General features: G+C 40.3%; 1 protein-coding gene across 1 annotated transcript in view; it reads right to left on the reverse strand.

Annotated features, from left to right (window-relative positions):
- Positions 1 to 26,265, reverse strand: part of tenm1 (teneurin transmembrane protein 1) — a 201,518-nt gene that overhangs the window by 109,876 nt on the left and 65,377 nt on the right. The window contains exons 4-5 of the mRNA XM_085474337.1: positions 19,180 to 19,423; positions 11,820 to 12,058 (exon numbers count right to left, since the gene is read on the reverse strand). Coding sequence (XP_085330463.1) covers positions 11,820 to 12,058; positions 19,180 to 19,423 — 483 coding nt within the window. The remainder of the gene's footprint in view (positions 1 to 11,819; positions 12,059 to 19,179; positions 19,424 to 26,265) is intronic.

A 26,265-nucleotide genomic window follows, 5' to 3' on the forward strand; every position in this document is an offset into this window, starting at 1 on the left:
ACAAAGAGAAACTGGAACAATCAATACAAACCCCAATGAGGCATGAAGCAGCTGGCTGAAAGAAGCTGGAGGTGAGGCGCGTGCTCACATGCACGGAAACACACAGAATCCAATTACAAAGTCACACATGCACCGTCTTGCACATACAAACACACACACACACGTTTGGACTCGTCAAGGACGAGTATTTAAGGATCATTATTTAGGCAATAATACAGTTTAAACCAATATTCAGCCTGAATTGGTCTCCATTCACACAAAAGAACACCGAGCACGATAGACTGTAGTAAGCAAGCAGACTTTGGTCCCATTAATTGCAAAGCAAAGAGAGAAATGAGAAGGATCTACAAATGTGCTGCCAGTTACACACCATTATTTATGCATCGTTCTGTATGCCTAGAAATAAATAAATAACTGAAATGCATGGCTAAAATACAGCAAATTGTATGAATACATGTATTTGTGCTAAAAAAATAATGTTTTTACTCTTCAAAATCTGAATAAATACATACTTTTTAATTAACTAATGAGTCATTAGCTCACAGCATATACAGTAAAGTGACTGTCCTGTAAATCTGAGATAAATATGCTTGAAAACATCTGTCGGGGCAAAAAGGATAAAGCCAACATCAGCACAGAGCACCTCTGCGTTAGCTGCTGTACTGTGATTGAGTCGCTATGTGTGTGACAGCGTTTTTTGTGTCCACCTTAACCGCTCTCAGCCGGAACACTCCGAATAGAAAGGATTCTACTTTCCCGGCACTACTGGAAACAAGCTGTAGCAGCCAGTCTTACCTACTCAGCATTGCTGAGTAGATAATTGGTTGCCAGTTGCCCTCCATGACAGAGCCACACAATGAAGAGGATCGCCGCTGATCCCAGACAAACAGGCAACCACCTGTTCAGAAGCTTTCCTTCGGGGGAAGGTAACATTTCATTAGAGCTACACCAACTCAGCACCTCAACGGCTTCGTCCCGACAGCCATCACCAGACTGAGCTGACCCTCTAACGTTACCTCTATACACAATCTCTGGCCTACTGCCCACCACCTGCTATCAGAACAGACTGCAAACCTCTTCATGCAAACTGCTCACTCTATTGAGGTCATTACTGCTACACACTAGTTTCTGTAAGCTAACGAATGCATTGCAATGCAGTATTTTTAAAAAGACCTCATTAGTACTGCCTCCACAGTCTTGTGGTGTTTTTTTCCCCAGCTTTTGTCCATCTGCCGATTATTTCAGTAGCTCATGTCACTGAAGGTTCAAAATCCATGAAGCATTTTTGCACTGACTGCTTAGCACAGCATGCTGCGCAGTGGCTGGAAGACTGTGCTGTCTGATTGCATATAGGGTTCAGTTCAGATGGAATAAAAGTAGGAGACCCTCAGCCGAGTGAATCAGCACAGTGGAGCTCTTCCCATTTAGACTTGGACCATCCTTTTATTTATGTCTTGTAGATGGATTTATTCAAAGTCTTTGCTTCTTTGTCCTTTCTATATGTACGCTGAAAATCAGGCCATGGACTTTCAATATTTTAGTATTAACTAGTAAAATTAAACATTTCTTAATAAGTTCACTTCTATTACCGTTCATACCAGTTAACTGTGCAACATGCAGGCCCTGTGTTTGGCTGTTGGTAGGAAGAAGAGGGCCTTGTTGTCACAACAGGAGAAAATATCTTAGGTAAAGCAAGGAATGCTACATATTTTCTTCACTAGCAATACCAGTTTTCATGTTTTCTCAGCTCCATACCAAAGTGAAGTCCTTTGTTCACGTTTCTGTGTTTGCTATGTTCGCTATTAAACTGTGACAAGTTAAACGAGAGCCCAGAACACTAGTGTTGAAAAAGAACAAAGCTACCAAGCATTGTGTCCAAGCTGGGAAAGCCTTTCTCTTTTCAGTCTCTGAGAAACCGTGTCTGTGATAGGAACTATCATGTCTAAACACTTCCAAATAATATTCAACTTTCAGGAATCACAAGTGGTGTGCTGGTCAGCACCGTTACTTCACAGCAAGAAGGTTTAGGTTGAATGTATTTATGTGAGTATTTCCTGGTAAACCATCTTCCTCCCACATTCCAAGGAGATGCTTGGGGTTGGTGATCAGAAACTGGCCATAGGTGTGACTTTGAGTGGGAGTGGTGGTTTGTCTCTATGTGTTAGTCCTGATTGGTGGCCTGTCCAGGCAGTACCCTGCCTCATGTCCTGTGACAGCTGGGATAGCCACCCCGTGTGACCCCTTATGACTCAATAAGTAGAAGAAAATGGATGGATAGGCAGGAGAGGCCTAAAGGTCCCATGCACATCCATTCAGTCTAACTTTTACATATTCACTACACTTTATATAGTTTCTGTATATTCAGCCTAGATCTACCTCCAACTCTATACTTCTGAATAACTGTGCAATCAGTAACGATAAAAGCACACACAATGTTATTCATGCACTCTGAATGGGGCTGCATTCATTTTCGCTGTACCTTTTGTGCGATGAAAATAAAGATTCTGACTCTATTTCTGTTACATACTTTGTCACTAGCTTTGTTACTTTTCTACATTTTAAAAACACCACAGGAACTTTTTGACCAGACATAAGGTAATTTATTAAAGCACTGCAAGTGCTCTAGCTCCTATAACAGCCACTTTTAGTCTGTCACCAATGTCTGGGACGTTACAAGAAATCCTTTATGTAGGTTTGAAGTCACTCAAAATGTTTTTATTTGAAAAATCTAACTTTTATGCAAGGTGACAAAGAATTATACTGAACACGATGACAAGGTTGGAATAAAATAAAATAAAATAGAAATTTTGTCCTTAAAAATGTGTTTTTGTTATCAAACGAAGTCACGTGTCAGCAGATAGAACTTTGCAAATCTTTGGTATTCACCTAATGTTTCCTGAAGTGCTTCCCACGAACCGGTTTGACAGGCAGTTGGACACTTCTCACATATCACACGGTCATGCTGTCTCCCCAAACAGCTCAACAGGGTTGAGAGTTAGAGAGATTGTGCTAGCCACTCCATCACAGGCAGAGACCACCTGACTTTGTTTCTGATCAGCTCTTAGAAAGTACGGAGCCACCACTGTTTTAAAGCACAGGCTTACTGGGGCTCAAGCTGTGGGGTCTGACGATGTAAAGGGTCCAAGTGGCTTTAGGTGGGGAGAATAAAATTCACCAAGAGGAGAAAAAAAATCAACCTTGACTTTTTGCACAATGGCCAATTCTCATGCTTCTGGCAGGCGTCAAACTCTTTCAATGTCTGTGTCGCGCTTTCATGCTGCCCAAACTAATCTCATGCTAAATAAGAAAGCCTTTACGACAAAAAAAAAAAAACTTGTAAAATTTAACATTATTTTTTTTTCTTCCAGGTCTGAACAGCAGGCTTTTTCCGCATTTCTTGCCTCATTCACTTTGCTCCGCAATTTCACATCTATTACAAACTGAAATGTCCGTAAAAAAGTCATACCAGTGAGTGGTGAGAGACTCGCTCGCATGTCTAGAAAGTGTAATAAAAGTGCTTCGATAAAACATTATCAAGAGCTGAAGTTGTGTTTGTTGCTTTGAGCTGTGCCCGTCTGCGGAGTTTATTTAATAGCTGCGGCATCAGACGGCAGCAGGATCCATCCACGAGCGTCTTCAAAGCGAGAGAGTCATGCACATTTACATAGTCGGTACAACAGAGGTAACATCATCATTATTCACAACTATTAATTATTCCCTACACAGAGATGGGATCAATCAGGTTCTAAAGGCAAATGAGATTGTGTTCGTTCATGTTCATTACTGTGTACGCATTAAGCGTGGTTGATGCTTTTGCAGTTGGGATGCGGTTGAGAGGTCATTGACCTGTTTACGAGGGAACTGGCTGTGACTGATAGACGTCCACAGGGCATGGCACGGGGTTGGAAAATAGAGTATTAGCCTTCTTGGTTCAACTTCTCAGTTATCTTCCAGAACACTCCCGCTTAGCACCACCCAAACAACCCTAATGAGCACTCCTCCAACATCTTACTTGATCCTACAAATGTTCTTATTTTTAATCTGGACACCTCCCTCATATGTTCTTATATCCAACACTGGTTCTCTTTCACCCATCCTAATTGTTTCTATTCAGTGGTCAGTCACATGTACAACATCTCTGCCTCAAAGGTAAGCATGCTGGAGTTGCCTCCTAACTGGTCATTTTGAGACTGGTGCCAATTAATACAGCTGCCAGCTCCTATGTGCGGTTACCCCTTCTGAAACTACAGACCCTTATGTACTTGTCCTCTTGCTCACATTTCTTTTATTCATTTTAAGACCAGCTGGTGCTGTTCTGTGAAGGTAGCAGGCTACAACCTAATGTTTTTTATGGCATTTTCCCCACGAGGTTTAGCCCTCGTTTTTTTACAGAACGATTATTCTGACGAGTTTCGAAACAAAGTTGTTGTTGTTTTTCTGTTGTTTTCTTTTTTATGGCCATTTTCAGGCTACAATCAAACCCACAGAGGCTGTTGCTACACACACTCAAATAACCAAATTTATTGCTTCCTTAATCAGTGCAACAGTTTTTTGCATAATTGGGATTGTTTTGGTTTTCTAATTATAAAAACATTACTTCACGTAACACAATGTTCCACTGGAACACAGGACTGATGAAAGTTCATTAAAAATTATGAATGATTTATAATTAATAGTCACTTCTTTTAAATGTCTGTTACAACATTTGTACTAAATGAGTCATTTTGATACAAATAAATCTGTGTTTGTCAAACGTTTCACTTTTCTGGGGTTAAACATCGATATGGATTTATGTGTTTTAAAAAAAAATATAACAAGCCCCACTGGTAGGTTTGTGGGGCTTGTATCAGATAGGCTGGAAACTGTAATGGAGATTTGTTTGTTTTGTACGAAGGTTTTTCTTAGTCTTCCTAGATAAGCTAGATATTAGATTATTGGTTAATGATCTCAGACATGATTTGTAAATCATTCATAGCCAGTAGATGCTCTTTGTTTGGCTCACATTAGCTCAGCAATCGTGACAGCAGTCGGTAACTGCAGTGTCTATACCCTAACGTCTTCTGTCACACTGTGAAAGCAGATGAAGAGTAAAAATTATTTCGCCTTGATTGTAACATCAGCTGCTACATTTTTAGGCATTGTATATAAAAACAGCAGCAGACAACACATTAGACTTTTTTGACAAATTCTAGCTTTGATTTCATTTCAGTTTATGAACTCTGATCTGCATATATCTAAAATTTGGAGATAATTGCTATGAACAAAGAATTAGAATAATACAAATGCAGATTTGTGTCTTTTATCTGTTTTTAAAAGGTTTTTGACAGGAAACAGCCAAGAAAATGATTATATTGATAAATGGAGGCTTACTGAATGATATTCAAAGCTCTTTTTTGGATGTCAGCTGCATTTTGCTACATTCTCTGTCAAGATGATCTCACACTGCTTTAATACTGTTGAGGTCTGGTATCTGGGGAGGCCAGTCCATCACTGATAGCGTTCCCATTACCAGATGGTATTGTGTGATGGATGAAAATCTGACTGTAGTTTCTGTGTTCATAACTCAAACCTCAACACAACTAACTGAAATTCAGCCCCAAATAATGACACAGCCTCCACTGTGTTTTACAGATGGCTGTAGACACTCGCTGCTGTACCTCTCTCCTGACCTTTTCCATACAAATTGACAACTAAATAAAGTAAAATCTAGATTCATGACTCCATCAGACACTGATTTTTAGTCCAGTTCTTGTGTAATTTGGCTACAACAGCCTTTTCTCCCTGTTTCCCTTCCTCAAGAACAGCTTGTTCACAACAACAATGCCACTGAGACCATTACTGATGAGGCTTCACTGAACAGTAGATGGATCAACTGAAGGGCCAGATGCATCTTTCAGCTCCTCTGTCAGGTCTTTGCTGGATTTTTCCCCCCTGTTTCTTAAGGACATGACTTTCACATACTGTTCCTTTGCTCAAGATAGCCCTTTAAGTCTGCCACGTTGTCTTTTGTCCTCCACTTGTCCGGTTTCCCTAGTTTTTTTAAGGACGCACTGCACACCATGCCAAAGTTTTCATCTAATAGCTCTCTGGGAATCAACTTGTTAGTGCAAAAAATTGTTTATGCCTGCACCACTGTGTTATCCTGGGGGAAAAAAGGGGATTTTATGTCAGTCTGCTCCTAACAAAGTCTGTCTGTCTGTTAAATGTAGATACAGCAGTGGTTTATCCCTTGATTTAGTTTTTTATGCTTTAATGATTCGTGGGTCAGTGTTCGCAAAGCATAACAAAAACCAAAAAAACAACATTGCTCTGAAAATGGGCAGGTAAAGAAATGAGGAGTGGCTTGAGACTTTTGCACAGGACTGTTAATCAAGACAATTTCCTCCACTGTTTTTGTTGCATAATGTTCTCCTCAAATCACATTTGCAGTTGCCCAACTTGGAAGCCAGGGAGGTCAACAACATAGAACAAGCACTTCATTTATGATAAGCTGTAATCAGCTCGGAGCTTGGAGACAGACAGGCCTGCTAGGACATTTAGAGGAGAAATCCACATTGAGAGGAAAGAACCTAAAAGCCCTGCCTCAGTTTGAAGCTGTCAAACATACCATGTGTTATATTATACATAAAATTAAGATACTTTTAAAAAAAAATTATAAATGTATCTGTTGATTTTCTGATAGCAATTGATTTATCAGAGTGTCTAGAGTGTGAAATTGCTTGTTTTGTGCAACAGAAAAATGATTTAAATCACCAATTTATCACATTTAGGAATACGAAACCAAAACATGAATTTCATTAATCTTTACAAATAAAAAAAAAAAACGTTATCAGTTCATTTTGTTGTCAACTTTAACTGAAGTGAAAAACAATTTCAGCACCGTGTACATAAACATTGGAGCTGACAATGGAGAACTGATTAATCATGAGAAGTTTTCAAGCACAGCTGCCAAACATTTGCTTGTTCCAGCCTCCGAGACTGGTGTGCTACTTTGCCTTTTATTCCTGTGAGCAGAATATATTTGGAGATTTGGAAGAAGCCATTCACTGGAAGGCATTACCTTAGGCTCTGGAAAATCAAATTAAGACAATAATCTGTGGCTTTATCTTAATGGAAATAACCATTAGCTCTAATAAACACATGTTTTTTCTTTTAAGCACAGTTGGAAACTGCACTGTGTTTGACCTCTCTGATTAATATGCAACGTTTAAGGGCAGATGCTCGGATTTGCCATCAAACTGTGAAAGTAGATTTGCGCAAAGGAAAAAAAGACATAAATGTAATAAACTTAAAGCCACTAACAAGTCATTTGGCTCTTTATGGAACCAAAAGCCCCAAAGCGACACACACTGCACAGCAGAACCACAAAGACGATCATAGCTGAAAGTGCACGCTGTGTCTTTGTGCATGCATGCGTGTGTCTGTGTGTGTGTCTGTGGGACCAAATGTGATTTGAAGGTGATTATTTGATTGCAGGGTGCTGCTGACTTGCTCATTTCACCTGAATCAGAAGCTTCTCCCTGTTGCCATAGAGATGATTATCATTCACAAGTGAAACATCCCACCCTCTCTCATATTTGATTGAGCAACTGAGGATTGTAACCATTTAAAACAGCAAGACATTCATTAATGCAGAAAATACTCTAATTAGCTTTTTCTGACAGCATGATAAAGCAATGGTAGGTAGTTTTTTTTCCTTCTTCTTCTTCTTTTTTAACGCAGGCTTAAATGAGGCTCAAAATAGAAAAATGAGTTACGGGTAGTGTTGTCAGTAGCAATATTCTTCAAGATTACAGATGCAATCTTAATCTGTCCTCTATCTCTCCTTAAATGCCCCTTTCACTATCATAATGCCTGCCTCTCATATCTGATGGCCGTGTTGTGCTTAATAACAAGCTATGACTTGGGGAGGGAGGGGCGCGTTGGGGGATAAACAAATTAACAAAGCTATTCGCAGCCCCTGCAACACCAGGGGGTATGGGAGGAGAGGAGAGAGGGCAGTAAAGGAAGAGAGGATGGCTGCCTTAGCTAATCACAACAGGGGGCACACACCGCAATCACTTAGGCACAGCATTATCTCCGCAATCATGCATCGTCCTATTGTTGTGCTAATTGGAATTCTTAATTTGAAATACAATATTATTGCTTCATTATTTGGTGGGTTACTTTGCTTCAAATTAATAAACAAAGTCACATAACTTACACACAGAGCTTTAGACGATAAAGACGATGGTTTTCGAAGGGTGTTAGGAACGGTTTCCCAGCTGTTAAGAAACCGCTGGCAGGACGGCGCTGACCGTTAAACCGCTCGTCCACTCCGCGTCCTCACAGAGCATGCGGGATCAGTTACAAGCTTAGTTACACGTCGAAGCACTGTGGAAAGCAGTGTAAGGTTTGGCCGAGAGTCATGAAAAAAAGACGAAGATTGAGCCAAAACTGACAGCTGCGTTAAAACGATTTCCACCGAGGGGAGGAACCCTCTCCAACGCTCTGAAATGTTAGGCTCCAGCTTGGCATGCCTGTAAAGGAATATGTCATGTTCATATCCTGCAAATAATCAGCAGTGTCTGCGGAATAAAACTGCAGAAGATATACACACAACATTTTACCTACTGCAGGATAAGGAAAAGAAAAACTATGTGGGGCATCCATGAATCTACCTTCTTATTAATCCGCAAAAGGTTTGAAGAGCCAAAACAAGTAAATGAATGAATTGGAAAAATAAAGCAAAATAAGTAAATGTTAGTTTTTCAAGTCAACCTACATAAAACCGGAAGAAAAGCAAAGACTGTCAGTATGTTTGACATCTCGCTTGACTTCAATTCACCTAAATGACTCATCAGTTATCCACATTGTTTCTGTTGGCTGTCAGAGATAGTTTCTGCATTTAGTGAGTGAAAAAGGTAAAAATAATTTAGCTGAGAAACATGTTCAACATGTAAAACTAATAAATAGATATAACATAAGTCTGACAACTGGATACTGGATACGGCAGGCACTGATCATATTGTGAAAAGCTAAACTAAAGACAAACATGACCTCATTTTCAAAGCAGAGTGAACTCATTTCATTCTGGATTATATTATGATAATGAGAAGAAGCGATTTGAAATCAATAAACGGCCAAAAGTCAGCACGGCGAGTATTTCGATGAAGATGAGAAAGTGCACTGGGACATTTTTTTTCTTCCCCTCTTCCTGTCAGTGGCTGTTAATTAATTCATTAAAATTACTGAATCATTATGTAATGAGAGAACCTAATCATCCTGTGGCCTGTGTCTCAACCTCTCCCCCTAGACAAAGACATTAAGTCCATGACCACTTTAATCTTGCAATTTGAATGCCTTTGATTTACAGGCTAACATATCATCTGTGCTTACATCCCATACGTCTTGGTGCGGTTGCCATGGTGACGTCAACACGGAGATCAATCACTGCCAAACAGGAGTGGAGCATGACACCAATTAAAAGGTGATGTCGTCTCCGAGTCATCACTCACACTCCTCACTAATGCACTAATTACCGGGGCTGGGACATTAATGGAATAGCATGGTTCAGCCTGGGGATTAATCTGCGTGGATTCGCTTGTGTATGTGTGATGTCTGTCTGTGATGTGTGTGTGTGTGTGTGTGTGTGTGTGTGTGTGTGTGATTAATGCAAACCCCCCGCCCTGCTCCAGCGTGACCTTGAGCACCACCACAGGAGGGAAATGAACTAGCTGGGTGGAGGGTTGGGATATCTGCACTTGGGGCAGCGGAGGGGAGCCGATGTGCTGCGGTCGAGGGCCCGGCCAAGGTTGAGGCTAAGCAGGGAGATGAAGCAATTGGAGGGGATCGATGATTAAATTTGGTGTTTGACTTTGACAAACTCTGCTAATGATCTTCCAGACCACAGACCTACTCAACAACTTTCCAGTTTTTAAGACTCTAATTACTGCAAAGATAGCTTCAGTCATAAAAACTGAACTTGATCTGCTTTCATGAGAACATTTAAATCCTTTGCACAAGGAAAATTAACAAAACTGCAGTTTAACAGCACTCCGTTACAATTAAAGGTATGACCAATAAACGCCCTGCGGTGACAATACAATTCAATTATTAACTTCACTATTTTTACACCTTCCCATCTAAGTTGCTTATTGATTTATTAAATTCTCCAACTTTTATTCCTCTCCAGAACTGAGTCTGATCCCGTATTTCCATTTAGCGTCACACAGATGCAATTACTGTTGAACTTTTATTTGGCAAACATTAATTTTCACATGGTAGTGCAGAGTAGAGTCACATTATTTCCTTTGTAACTAACAGAAGACTTGATGAAACGCAATCAGCCATGTTTTTGGGCGCTAAACAATAATACAATTTATGTAATTTAACTAATTTAAGATGAGACTAAAATATAAAATTTAATGCAAGAAGACAAAATGTAAGAACTTTTATATTAATAGTTATTTCAAATAGGTTGTTGCTTATTGCTACTTATAGCTTAACTCTTGCTGTTGTCTAGTTTAATCTATAATAGCACACCGTATTTAATATTTCATGTGTAAGTAAGTAAATGTTATTTTTGTAGCACATTTAAAACCAAAAAGTTGCACTTTTACACTAAAACTAAAACCGAATAAACAGATTCCCAAAAAATGTATGCTAGACACATTCACAATATTTACATGAAACAGTCCAACAGGTACCAATCAACAGTTTCCATAAGCTTGACAGAAAAGCTTATCTAAGCCTTTAGCTTAGACTTAAAAACAGTCACAGTTCATGTTCATGTCTGAGGTCATTGGGGAGTTTTGATGCAACAGCATCAAAGACACAAGCTCCTTTTGAAATAAGCTTCAACCGCAGGATGATCAGGAGTGATTGAGGAGCAGACCTTAATGGTCTTGAGGGGACATATAGGCACAGTTTATATGTTAAATCTGTGAACTAGTACTTTGTGCAGCGTACTAAAATGCAGGCAATAGTTCAGCAGCCAGTGTTGAGCTTATTAATTTTAGGTTATCTTGGTTTAATAGTGAAAACGATACAAAACAAAAGGGATGAAAAATAACCAAAACAAAGTGCAGTAATGACATTTACAAAGTTGTGATTAATCCGAAATAAAATGTGGGGGTTAAATAGGAAGTCTTTGCTTTTAGCGAATGAAAAATCAAATTAATTAATCATTAAAGGGGAAAAACAATCGACAAATATGTAAACAGTAAAAAAAAAAAAAGAAGAAAAGGTGCAGGCAATTAGGTGCTAAGCTTAGACAAACCTGGATTGATTAATATAATAAAATCACCAAGGGAGAATTTTAATAAGGTTGTGCAACTTTGTGTAGCTGTGTGTATGTGTGAGTGTGGGAGAGAGACTGTGTGAAAAACATCAAATAAGTCACTGCATGTGTGGATTCCTCAAATATTAGTTTTGTGAGCTTTGGTCCAGAACAGCTAATTTACAATTTAGAATATCCTTCGGAGTGAAGACAATGCAATACTGCTTCAAAGTAAGAGCAAAAATTTCAGCAGGCCTGCTTTGATCCCATATCGATCGCCCTTTCTTTTTTTCTTTCCTTTTATTTAAGTTCCTATATTTATATTACCCTTTGAATACAGAAACATTGTGCATGCGTAAGGTTCCCTGTTAGAAGGCTACAGTTTGTTTCTGTATTTTTATTGCTTCCTTTTATGATTTAATTAGGCACTCTCTTGGCAAGTCCCACAATTTTCCAACTCCTCTAACAATCCCTTTTGAAAATGTAAATTTTCCACTAAACTCAGAACTCTTCGTGCTTCTCATTCATGACACGGGCTGGGTGCGTGACGACAACTCACCGATGACGTAAGTGAGCAGCAGGGCCAGGGTGAGAGTGAGGAGTGACGCAGACAAGGCTGTGCACTTCCAGTTGCAGCAGCGGTGAGGCTTGTTGAAGGTAAACAGTGGTCTGGTCACGCTGCTGCGCGGCAGAGGCCGAGGCGGAGGGGAGTACACGGTCCCAGAGGTCAGGGGGTATCCCTGTCCCGCCCCTGACAGCAGAGCTGACGAACCAGACCCCTGCTTGAACAGGAAGTGTCTGCAGGAGAAACATACATAAAAGGTGTTATTGCAAAATGCAGTTTACCGTTACCTTCCTCAGTTACTGTTGCTATGCTTTCTCGCGGTCTCATGTGCAATTTTCAGTTATAACACCGGGACATTACTACTCTAAATTCTATTTTTTTTTTTGTTCATGGAAAAAATGGCTTTTAGGCCCCAGCCAGAAGCAAACAAATCATGCTTTTCATTTTTCGCCAGGAACTGCTAATTATGGCAGTTGACCTGATAGCTATTACTCATTTTAATCAACTGTAGCCAGCTAATTAAGCTAACATTGGCTCTGGTAGTTGGTTCAAAACCAGAATTTTCACTTGTTAAAAAAAAGGTTTTTTGACAAGTTTGGTTTTTGGGTTCTTTTTTATTAGAGGATTTTGTTTTTTTTGCATTTGATGAAGTACAACAATTTGATAATTACTGAAAATGACACAAAATGCCAAAACTAGTGAAACCAAATGACCATTTATTTTATCGCAAATAGCTGAGCCAGATTAAGAAGCCTGGATGGATTCATACATACAGAACTAAAGGATCATCATTTCTTATTTACAATGACAACATCCAACAACATGAAACAAACATACATGTTTAGTGCTCGCCTCTGTCAGTGCGCCCCAGGGCAGCTGTGGCTACAATGTAGCTTGCAATCACCTGTGTGTGAATGTGTGAATGACTGAATGTAGTGTAAAGCGCTTTGGGGTCCTTAGGGACTAAGTAAAGCGCTAAACAAATACAGGCCATTTACCATTTACATGTTGTGTCTAATATGGCTGACATTACCATGTAATACCAATCTGAAAACTGTACAATTATCTTTTTGTGGTAGCTACAGGCTCCTTTCAGACCATCCATCTCTTTGCATTTCTCCCACCGTCTGATTTCAAATATAATCTATTAATAAAGCTAACTTTCCAGTAAGGCTTTTTTCAGTTATCAGATGAGGGAAGAAGCCTAGATGTTACCCAGCAGTCACTTCCAAACCGTTGCCAGTCCCCTGTTAAAATCCTGATCTTGTATAATTTGAAACAAGACTTGCTGATCTGTCATGTGGCCACCTATATGCTGCTCCTCTCTGCCATTGAATGAAGAGTGTAGTGCATTTAAAGCTACAGAAACTCAAACAGCCTGTTTTTTAAGCTAAAACCAGAGATCTACAGCATACTGATAGTAAAAGAAAAGAAAATCTGGACTTTTCTCAGTTGAAACTTTAAGACACATTCTGAATGAAACTATTATAACATGTAGCTTTTAAATACTGTATTTTTCACCCCAATTACAGTACCTCACACATCACCTATTCAAGTGGAGAAAGCTTGAAAGTTCTGCTAAGCAGAGCTACGGTTAAGCTATGACTGGACCGTTGCTCTTCAAGGCGACAGGTTAAGCAAGCGCTGTATTAATTGCTGCCCTAATCTTACAAGCGAGGAGCTGTTCTGCATTCGGCGCTCTGCAAATTAACTCCTACCTCTGGGACCGCTGTTGGTGCTTTTCTAAAGCAGATTACAGTACACAGCTGGAAACAATCACAGTAACCATGCAGGCCTATCTAGGACAGTGCTTCAACGCTTCACCAATTAGCACAGTGCAGACATCATTTTTCTCAGGTATCTAGTATCATATTCTGATTCTATTCATGCAAATCTGTACTCGGTGGATTTCAGTCTCACGCTGATGCACGCCTGACTGAAGCTCATTTAAAGAGCCCCCAAGGTGGGGGACTTTAGAAGAGACCCTATCTCCCACTATTTTTTGAATGATGAATACAGACTCAGGTTTCACATATCACAGAGAGGACAGACTGTTCCACTTTGCCCATGCATGAACACTCAGTCCTTTTTTGAACCTGTCCAGAATAAGCACTTAGTGCTGTGCAAAAGAAATTCAGCTAAACTGTTAATATCTTACGTGTTTGTCTCCATTTGTGTGCCTGTAATCTAAGCAATCTGTTAAACTTCCAAGAAAAGCATCATCAAAAATTAATACAGGAACCAAATCCAAGGAAGAAGAGTAGTCTGAGGAAGTCCCTAAGCGCTAGGATTCTACTTGTAATTTATAATGTGTTCTGGAAAGCAGGCAATTTTTGTGGCAAATGTATACCACATACATTATTCACAGTTACTGCATTATAACAATCAGACAACGGACAGTATTGGAATGTACTGCATGCAAGAAACAGCTATGTAATACACTTGTAGCACATTATAGATAAAGTATAGGCTGACAGGCTGAAAAAGGGCATATATGACCAAGTATCTCTCTCTGGTGCAACGTTATGAGCCACTACTGTAATGCAGAGCAGCACTGATATGAAAGAGAATGAAACAGCCCTGGCAGCCAAGGATCAATGACTTACCTATTCCTTTTTTGACTCATCAAAGCGACTACTTAAGTTATACGGCTGTATTCGTTAAACGACGATGAGGTTTATTCTCATTATGAAAAAGAGTGTGTTAGATTGCCACTGATGATAGGAAACTAAGCTGCGGGGCAATTAATCTAAGTAGCATTTCATCTATATTGTGTTTGGATAATGGGGGGCGAAGGTTGGATGGTGTCAGATGAGAAGCAGGGAATGGAAATTATGCAACGTGGAAAAGTAGATCTGGGTAAAGCAATTATAAGCGATTCCAGCTTGATCTGGCCGTACCGGATCCCATCAAAAAAATGAATAAAGACTGCTGGTGGTGGGAAACAAAGGATGGCTATGAGACAGCATCAGAAAGAGAAAACAGCTATGAGTCATTGTCTTATTCTCTGCACTGTGTGTGTGTGTGTGTGTGTGTGTGTGTGTGTGTGTGTGTGTGTGTGTGTGTGTGTGTTTTTCCAAGCAAACAAAGAAAACAACAAGAAAATATCTCTGAGCTCCTGCAATTCACAGACAGCATTATTGCTCCAGATTACTGTGTGCTCTCCAGGGGTTAATATTGGCTGTTGGTGCGATATGTTGGGGGATATGTGCAGTTCGCCAGAGTGTTATTCTGTCCATGCAGTAAAAGGTGCGAGGTCACAGGCTGCCGGCAGGACACCAGTCTCTAAAGGGACCTCACAAGACAGGCCATTAAAGTGGTGCCAGACAACAGACTGACAACATCGCTGGACTCCAGACTCTAACGCTGTCCTCACACATGGCTAAACTACATCAATCTCCTTTATCCATTTAACTGTTATCCTGCCCTGCAGGCGCATTTTACTTAAAAACAAGAAAACTGGGGCGACAGTGGACTTCTCCATGAGGGACTTTGAATTTCAACTGAGAACTATAAGCTTTATTGAAAAGTAAAACAGGAGAACAACATATGTCTTCCAGGTGTTCGCATTCAAGAGGACACGCTGGATGTGAGTTGATGGTGACCTTGACTTTCGATCTCTCAAAACACAGTCAGTTCAGCCTTGAGAACTTGGTGAGCATTTGTACCAGACTCAAAAACATTCTTGTGAGTACCTCCAATAGATATTGTGTTCATAACAAAGCGGCAGATGGGAGGACATACGACCGGCCAAACGTCAAGTCTGTGTCCACAGCTGTTGCAGCATCAAAGCAGTCAAGAAAAAGGACAAGTGGAGCCCCAGTGCAAGATTTTTAATGGATTTTTCTCTAGGACTTACATTGGCCTTAGATTGCTTTTTTTTTCCAAGTTCAATTAATGTTTGTATTCTCCTGTTATTGATTTATTGCCTAATTCCATGTATTACTCCTTGGATCATTGCTTCTGATGTACATTTTATTATATGCAATTAACTAATATGATATTCTACTGCTTTAGATGAGTATATTTACAACCCTCAGGTATCTATCATATAAGATAAAATAACAGATAACCTTTATTAGTCCCACATGTGGGAAATTTGCTTATTACATATACATATATTTGTGTATGTATATTACATATACATACCAAAATAGTCTGTAAATAACTAATAATGTTCAGTCCAAACATCCAATTTTATGGAAAATGTGTGCTGTGTCTTAATAGTTTAGCCATAATCTTTGCTAATGCTAACTGAGCCGTTAGCATTAGCAAAGAATATGACTAATGCTAAATTTGTAGCTAATTAGCTAAGTAATAGAATTAGCCAGGAATATGGCTCAACTATTAAGAGAAAGCCAAATTTGTAAACCCAACTTGATAACATATTTATTACATTGTATAACTACATAAAGAAAATACTTGAAATGCCTACCATATTCCAGAAGATGTTTTTTTCTCCACACTGCAAAGCTATGACATCACAACAAGTGATTGGTCAGTTGCAAAGTTAATCCTCACCAACATGGGAAAAACAGTGGGATAACTATTAAATACGAAACACGTGTCACACGAACACATGTCAACACATTTTATTTATATATTGTTTTTATATTTATATTGTCAGTAAACTTGTGTTATTTATGGTTTTTGTGCTGCATGTGAGGAAGCATTGCCTCAGTCATCTTAAACCCATGCCTGTTTTGTGTTTCTCTCTCTGTGTGTCTCCATTGTGGCCCAGTGCCTGACAGATGACATCCATCCTTCACTGTCTGCCTCCTTTCCTTTCTCATCCAGCATCTGCTGAAGACTGTGAGCTAGATTGAGGACACAGGAGACTGCGCACAGAGCAGCTACACACCTACGGGTCAATGGCAGTTCAACTCTGAAAGGCCAGAGATAAACCCGAGAAACACACAGCCACACAAATAGAGAGAGACACATAGCTCGACTCGAAGAATGGCACGCAAGACAAACACGCACAAAAAAGATGTCAAATGCAGCATTTTCACACTTTCGAGGCCAACGCACGGGTCGAGAAGACCACGGCACTTTGATTGCTCTGCCGAAGGTGGATTAGAGCGAAAGGGATCAGAATCCAGCTGAAGAAATTGCATTTGTCAACGCAAGTGGAACTCTATTCTTCTTGTTCGGTGCTTTTAAAATGCTTCACTGTTCTTCCTGGCTCCTCCGCCTTTGATCTTCTCAGACAATATCTAGGGGCGACGCCCAGGAAGCTCTGAATTCATATCAGAGGACAGATTTCCCCCGAGACAGGAAGAAAATGAGAGTTCCCGCTCTCCAGGAGGTCGGAGTCTAGGCCCAGGGGCTGTCTCTACCTGGATAAGTGTGTGTCTTTGTCTGTGTGTCTGCCTGTGTAGGTGGAGGACTTTTTTCACAGGTGCATGGCAATGTGCGGCGTGCGATGCAGAAGCTGATTTCACAGTGTTGGTGCACACCCACAGTGTGTGACTTACGTACACTCACGTCCTATCAATAAGAGGAAGGAGAGAAGGCAGGGCACAAGTCAATTTATTACAGTCCCAACATTTGTACCCCTTAACACACCCACAGCGAGAGCCAGTCAGATAGATTGAATATCCATATCCGCAAGCCTCCACTTACACAAGCTGGCCTCTCCAGAAACATAACGGATGTGCAGCTGAAAAGGAAAATCTATGCACACTTCAAACAATCTTAATCTCAGCTGACGCAATGTCAATACATTTGAATACTGATTCATCAAGTGCGCAAGTCGAGGAAAATGGAAGCACACTTGACAACAAGAGATGTTATCCATGTTTTGCCATTTTTATTAAGGTCACAGCATCACTTAGAATTCTGTCAGCATAAGCCCCCATGTCAAGTTTGTAAATACTTGATTAATCTTTAATCTGGAGATCGAGCCGATAGCGCTGCCAGGGTAAAAGCAGAAATATGAAATCATTAGATTAGCAGTGTATCTGAGAATGTGAGAGAGGAGAGAGGAGAGCTTGAATATTAAATCCAAACTCAAAACAGTTAAGCAGTGAAGAGTTGGATCTTTTTTTGTGGGCTCTCTCTTCAAAAACTAGATAGAAAAGAGCCAATATTATCTATTCTATTGACTATGAATATGATTACATTTTATGGTTCAGAACTAATAGCGCACTATCAAATAAAACATATTTGACTAGAAAGTCCCAAACGCGCAAAATGTATTCTTACAAAAAAAAAAGAAAAAATATAGTGAGTCACTGCAGAAATTGTGTTTTTATAATCACATCTCACTTTGGGAGAAAAGTTCTTTGAGCTCATCAAATATTGTTTGAACGATCCGAATTTTTTTGTTTGTGGTGAGTTTTCATTTAACGCGCGCTCACACGCTCACTGATAAGTAATGTAATTACAATGCGCTCCTGACAAGCCTTTACATTGATACGCATGTCTAGCCAATGATTAATTTAAATTGTCACTGAATCTAATTTTATTCTTCCTTCCCTTTAAATGAGGTAAGATCTAATTATGGACTAATGCATAACTTATTAAAATCCCTTCTTCTGGTGTGGCAGCCTGCCAATCTCATCCTCGCGCATAATATACCAGAATCCCGCGCCCAGCCGCTCATTACACATGCAAACATATTCTTTTCCACCTTGGTTCTCCTTCTTCTCAAAAGCAGCCGCACAAATGAGGATCTCCTAAATAATTCTCTGATCAATTAATACCTATGCGGTAAGCGTATGCTTAATTCTGTTTGATGGGACCGACTTCCAGTGGCTTGTCTCCGAGCATTTTGGCAGAAAAACAATTTCTCGGGGTACTAAAGCTGAAAGTGAAATTACAATGTGTTCCTGAAAAGAGGATTTCTGCTTTCATTTTGGATTGTTTTTACACAAACGCAGGTCCCCTAGTAAATGCGGTGGTGTGTGTGGTAGGAGAACAAAAACAATTCCAAATAAGCTTCATGATTACTTTGATGGAAGTCCTTTAATAATACCCCAGAGGCCTGCGTGGTGTTCCACTTATTCCTCCAAACATGTGCAAAACATGCCCATCCTAACAAATCCTTTAGTCCAGCATTCATTCTTAACCATTACACTCTGATTTTTTTCGAAGAAGTTTGTGAAAGTCTGCCAAGTCACAGTCCTGATGAAAGAATTTTCTTTAATCTAATGAACCTCATTTGTGAGATTAAAGAAATGTCTTTAATCAAGTGACATTATGCTGAGGGAGGGCGGTTTGCCTTGAAGATATTTTCACTTGAAGAATTTCATTACAAAATGACATCCAGTCTGGACTGAAAGCTTTTTGGAGCGCAGCCCTGTGTTTGCCCGCGCTAAAAATAACTCCAGAAAAAAAAGCATTCCCTTACCTGGTCTCTAGGGGGATGTTGCTGTTGAGCACCCAGCTGTTGTGAAGCTGGGCCTGGTCTGCGCTTGAGCTGGTGTCTGCCCCCTGGCCGCCCTGGCTGGCTTGGCACCGAGTTGGCATGGTCTTCCTCTGTAGGCTGACTTGAGTGTAAGGTGCCGGGCGGGCGCAAGTGCAGGAGTGGGGCGGCGGCGGAGGTGGGGGCAGCGGACGGAACGTGAACTGGCCGCCCGGACTGCTGGGAAGCTCTGCGTAGGATAGACACAACAGAAGGCCCGGGACGAGGGGGAGGGATGGACAGGGGAGAAATAAACAGAGGTTTATTAGGAGCACAGTACCATAAATTACAAATAAACGTGGCGTGTTAGTTGACAGTTTATTGTTATTACACTGATTGAGAGCCATAAATCAGCTTGAAAACCATCTCTGTCCTGCACCTTCCTGCCTACCTGCTTTGATACACTTCCAGCTGCCCTATAAATAGGTTCTTGGCTGGCTGCAACATTGAGCAGTCTTTAAAGAGCTAACAGCTCCGGCTTAATCTGCACCCGCCAGCCCAAACTACCCATGTGATGTTTATTATGAGATCTGCGGCTGGACGGAATGAGCTAGCCAGCTGTAACTCCCTCACACTGCTAACCCCGGGGTCTAGGGAGAGCGCTCTCAATCCATCATTTATCATTCTCTTTCACTATAACTCTCCCTCTCCCCATCTCTTCCTCCATGCTGCTTTCTTCCGCATTCCTGCCTGTCTTCTATAACTGAGCAGGCTAATTACAGTTTTATTAAATGCAATGCGCGCGCACATGTCAGCTTAACGTATGGGTATGGCTTCAGATAAAGCTGCTTTGCATGCATTTCCATACGTGCATGCGCCCATGCGTGTGTAACAGGCTGCGTGAATTCATGAATGTGCATCAGCTGGGACGACAGCTAGCACTGTTTAGGGGGGACAGCTCGTGCCATACGGTTGCAGCATGGTTCCACGAACGAGGCAAATCCTCCGTCCCAAAAGACCGACTCTGTCCAGCTGTATTGACAATGAATGTAACATTAGCCTCAAACCAGAGGGTAAAGAGTTTGCCCGCCAGAATTCTCGGACCTCAATTGTATTTGCTGCCAAAATGTCAGCAATAATTTAGTATCTGGAAGTGTAGTCCAACTGGGAGATTACCTCAGCCCTCCCTATTCAAGTGTAAGTATTACACAGATAATACCGCAAAACACATTTTATTGACTCTTGGCAGATGAAGACTGAGAAAAGTAAAATATTAATCTTTTTTTTGTGCTTTCTATCACCGGCATGTTTCCGGAAATATGTAGCTCTGTTACCGTTCCACCTGAAAAACATCTCACAGCGTTACATAGAGCAGTGGTTTATTGTTAATATTTTCAGAATAAGAAAAATGTGTGCACAGGCACCGATATCACGTTGGTGCTTTGATCTCCTCAAAATTACTGCTGCCTTCTGTGCAGATATGTGAGCCAGTAAGCTATGTCATATCCACTGAAGCATCACATTATTACTCGTACGTTTGAAAGTTTCATATTTATAAGATATATGTACGTCGCGGCAGAAATGTAACAATGATAATGGCGAGACAAAAACAGCTCCTGTAATCATTTCCTTAAAATATTGCCACAGTGCCATCTGTCCAGGTCTAACGGCATTTTTCAAGATTTATTTGTTTTAGCAACCACTGTTTGGATGTGGGCATGCACATGTTTTTGTCAGATATATATACATATCTGACAAAAATATCGCCATAATAAGTGTGTGAGTGCTGTCGAATCGCTCTTTGAAGACGTGACAGGTTTTTCATCCTCTGTGACACATTGCTGGTTATTGATCTCCCAAAATGCCTGAACTGTCACAGCACAAATGCAGAGCATGTAATAGTTAGCATGTGTTTCTGAATAATAAAATTTGCTCTTGATTTTCACGAAGCGCCGTTTCTCGCGCAATACGTTCCTTTTACCGTTTCACTGAGACAATTAAGGAGGCTCGACTCTATTCCCTTATGTGGCGTTACTCTTTATGGGCTTTGCATTTTATACTAACACATTAAAAGATGTGATTTTTTCCACATCTTATGCAGTTCATGGCAGCAGCTGAAAATGTGCATTAACTGGATGCGAGAGATTTAGACTTCTTCCACATTTCAAACTGTTTTTGTGTGAAGCCAGAGAATTAATTTGCCTCCTGAGACAATATGATATTGTAGCATATACATCTGCTTGGTATTACTATAATACATCACTCGATGATCTCATCAGACAGCCAGGCTGTGCTCAATCTGACAATGTAGGGCCCAGTAAAATGACAGGAAATGCATTTGTGCCATCACCTGAAGGTGCTGTTTAGTCTAAACTAATGCATGTGGAAAATGGAAGTTATTTTTGACTGTACCACCCCTGAGTATTAAAAATTACACGCTTAGGGAAAAGTGAGGGCTCCACTGTAGTGCGCCGCTGTAATGCTGCAGGATTTTTAAAGTGGCGCTTCAGTTTTCAGCAGGACCTGATTCATCAGTAAGTTAGAGTCCTTTGAGTCCTGCCAGATTCCCCTGCTTTCACAGCTCTAAATACTGAAGGTAGATGTTTTTAGCAATTGTAATATTTTTAAATGTTTAAAGGAAAAAAGAGAAAAAAAAACCCCACATGAAGTGCATTCCCAGCCAGCACTGGGCACTTGAGTTGGCAACTTGTACTCAAATCGCACTTAGGGTTGTGAATTAGCTTGAGACTTCAAACTTAAGTGGGACTTAACTTCATTGTCAACTGTCAACTTCATTGAGAATGTGGCACCTAAGGACACGACGAGGCATTGAGAAATTGTGAAGAAAATTTGAACACTTCTCTTCAAAGGTGACTGATTCTGCTTCACATGACAAATGCCAGATAAAAGTGATACTGAATTACAAAAGATGCAGTTCTTTTTTAATTCAGTTGACTAAAGCAAATGTTATTTATTAAATAATACATAATAATAACTAACTGCTGGTCAGTTAGATGTCTAAGAACACACTATACAGTACTGTGAAAAAGTCTTATGCCAGGAAATGTATTGAAACGTGCAAACACACATGTATATAAGGCAACAATAGAGTTTGTGTAATTCTAACAAGTATGAAAGTCAGTAGTTGGAATGGCCACCTTTATTCTTCAACACGTCACTTGTGATGTGTTCAAGTTTCAGGTACTCTTCAGGCATAGTTTTCCAGACTTTTTGAAGGACATTCCATTCAATATTTTGGATATTGACTGGTTCTCTGTCAAGATGATCCCACACCGCTTCAACGATGCTCAGGTCTGGGCCACTGATTTTCAGCCCAGCTGTTGTGTAATTTGCCATGCCTCAGCCTTTTCTCCCTGTTTCTCTTCCTTAAGAATGGCTTCTTAACAGCCACCCTTCCACTCAGACAACTTCTGATAAGGATGTGGCAAACTGAAGGGTCCGATGCATCTCACAGGTTCTGCGTCAGGTCTTTCATGGATCCCCCCCCCCAGTTTCTTAAGGACATGACTTTCAGATACTGTTCATTTTCTGTAGATTTTTTTAGACCTAACACCTTTTTTAGCTTCCAGTTGTCCAACATAGTCCACGTTGTCAGCTAATAGCTCTCTGGGAATTACCTTGTTGATGAAAAACAGTATTTTATGCCTGCCAAACTGTGTTATCTTTGGCATTTTTCATAGAGTCAGCTTAAGATTTGGGAACAAATGATGTGCTTGTTTTTGCAACAGTGCCTGAATTATAATAATTTTTAATTACATACAAGGACTGGACTGAAAATGAGCAAACAAAAGCAACTGGAGAAAGATCTCCAGAAAGCCTGGCGAACTACTGCTCAAGATCATTTTTTAAAATATTAATGAGAAAGTCTTCTCCTAATATAAAAAAATAAAGATTTTTGCACATCACATAAGTACATACATTTATGCTGGATGTTAACAGCTTTAGTTCTTCACAATCTGATGATGCCATGTACTCATTTCTATGTGCGACATCATTATGAGGTGATATCAGAATCTGCGTTGCTGTGATTTTCTGCAAATATGACACCACAAATTAAACAATGCATATAAATTCAAACAGGTGAAACCATTAATAGATTTGTACCACAGTGGGCTGCCAACAATCTTTGGATTCAAGCAGGCAAGTGTTTTTTATATTAGGAAGAAATTTAATGAGAAATTCTTTTCAGCCCAAATGGGTCACAATTATATTGAAACTAAAATAATACATGCAAATTATTTCTGCCTGTTAAGTCTCAACTGATTGCCAGTGCATTATTCATTTTAGAAAACCTAGGCTACAACAGCCCAGGCTTTGCAGTCACACACAAAAAACCCTCATTCGGCTACATTTGTGTTTTCTGGCAAAGGAAAGAGGAAAAGAATATAAAGTGGACAGGAGAGGAGGAGAGAGGACAGGGATAGAGGGCCAGAGGAGAATGTAATCTTGGTGAGTAGGGTGACACAGGGGCCCTGGCTGCCAGATGGTGCTTTAGAAGGCTTAGTAAAGGCAGCTTTGGGTCTGCGCTTCCAAAGATCCGAAAACTTTTCCTCACACAATCAAGCAAATGGCAGGAAAAGAGTCCTCCTCTCTCCTTCATTCAAACAAAGTCACATTAAACACGCAAGCTGTGATATTTTGTTAAGAAGTAAAAGCAACCCAAATAGGACTGGAAATGTAGGGCAGAGGCCGTGTAATATTTGGCCAGGAGTTCAGAAACATCAAATCGAGTCTGCGGGGAGCAGACCGAGGCTCTCGATGACATTCATGACAGTGTAGAACATCCTCTGCCCCGGGGTTCCTCTGGGACTTAGGCCTCCAGAAAAGATACTTTTAGAAAGTCGCTTATGAGATATTTTCCTGGAATCATCAGCTTTTGGTTACATAAGCGAGATATGAGGAAAAAGAGTTTTATAGCAAGTAGAAGGCAGATCTGGGGGGATTTACTGGGATATGTAACAGGTAACAGGTATTGGGGCCAGGTATTAAAAATGCATTACTGGAGGTGAGATGAACCCAAAATAGCACGGTAATTAAGTATTTATGATAATTTGGGCATTTAAAGCCAAGTCCTACTAATGAAATGAGAGGAGAACATAGTAAAACATGACTCAAGCATGCATACACTGAGTAATAGCACCGGTGCGTAATGAGCTAGCTGTCATGATGGCGCAATTCTCTCTTGAAGGGATATTAACAAATGGGCATAAAACTGTTTGACTGAGCGCAGAAATGAATAACTTGAGTAAAATAATCTTGTAAATGAAGGCTTGTTATGCTCATTAAGATTATCTACGTTCTTTCTTGATTAGCCTGAAAGATGTTCAGCGCTAACAGTACATGGAACTGTTGTGGTAATGGGCAGAGGAAAAGTTAAACAATAAAAAGACGAGGCATGAAAAGGGGGTTTCTTTGCCTGCGTGGAGTGAGCAACAGTTCAAGATTACGTATCAGGGCTTTGCAGCACTGCTCGAGTGTTTGTGAATCCTTTTATAGTTTTACGCACTTCTGTAGTCTGTAATTTGCCATTAGGGGCTGATCTCAAGGTGAAATTGGAGTCAGGTAATTTCAGTCAATGGCATGACGTTTTTATCTATGAAAGACTGATCTTCACAACACTTTTGAGAAAATGAATCATTGGATAAAAATTGGAGATTTCTGAGGAGATCTGAAAAAGCGTCACTGATATTTATAATGGGTTGGAAAAGGTTAGCGAGCCATCTCTAAAGAGACAGACTGTTTGCAAATGAAGGCAATTCGTGACCAATGTTACCCTCCACAGCAGCGGTTAACCAAAAAAGGGAGGCATGCAACGGTCTGAGAAGTCACAAAGGAGCCCAGATAGAAACTCAAGGCCGTTCTCTCACTGGTTAATGTTAATGTTCATGAGTCCCCCTTCAGGAGAACGCTGGAGTACAATAGTGTGGATGGCAGCACTGCAGGGAGAAAGCGCTGCTCTCCAAAAATAACACTGCTGCCCATCTGCAGTTTGCTAAGGATTACATGGACAAAGCATAAGCACGCAGGGCTGTCACGACACTAGAATTTCAAACGTGATACTGATACCCAGGAAAATACTCAATACCATTTTCAGTACTGCTGGGGGGAAAAAGACAAAAGGCTTTTTTAAAAATAAAGAATGGGAAAATACAAACTCTGTTTTCAAGGTTGTTGAAATACAGTAACTGTAAGATCTATAGCAGTAACCGGTACGAGTACTACTACCTAAAAGAATCTTAAAATGTCGATCTTACATGTAGATCTTACTGTAAGTATTTTTTTTTTTTATGTATTTGCAGATCAAACATAGTGAGATAGGCTACTACTGTTACACTGTCCCCAGCTTCACTGTGGACCTTTAAGAGAAACATGACACCGTTTAGACACAGATAATTGTGTTTTGTCCCGTTAAATGAATATTGCCTATTAATGTTACAGATGGGCACCGCTAATGTTTACTATAGCTTCCACATTAACATTAGCGTTTTATCATTAGCAGCTAGCCACTACCTTAATGATGATTTAGCAGATGGCTAATGCAGTCATCAGCTAACGTTAACTTGTGAGCAGGGCAGGTTAACATTTATGGTAACTGTTTAGTGTTATTGACAGGAAACTGTTAAGTTTTGTGAACTTTAGCTACTTCTGCTGCTAAGGTGAAGCCTGTGTCCATATGATGTGATGTTCAACATATTAGAAGACCCTAATACTGTTGGAAATTACTAATCCAATAGTAATCTGCAGGATCTTAGTATTGATTTATTTGAACAACCCTATAAGCATATTGGACGGATCTTATCTCATCTGAGTCATCTGAGTCATTGTTAATGGAGCAATTAAGCTCCAGTCATACCAGCAACATGTACCGATGTCTGCCTGTGACCTGAACCTCGGAGGACAGTGGGAAAATAACCAAAACACGCAAAATTTGCAACTCACTCCTGACCCTGATCCATCAGATATATCGTGGAATGGCCTGAAGCAAATAATGCACGTGAGGAAAACCAATAAAATCCCACAGTTGAAGCTCTTCTCTACAGAGGAATAAGATAAATTTCCACAGAACTGATC

Source organism: Copadichromis virginalis, linkage group LG2 (assembly GCF_057382275.1).
Source record: "Copadichromis virginalis isolate Kocher_CV1m ecotype Utaka linkage group LG2, C_Virginalis_male_GT1.1, whole genome shotgun sequence".
In the NCBI taxonomy this organism is placed as follows: domain Eukaryota; kingdom Metazoa; phylum Chordata; class Actinopteri; order Cichliformes; family Cichlidae; genus Copadichromis; species Copadichromis virginalis.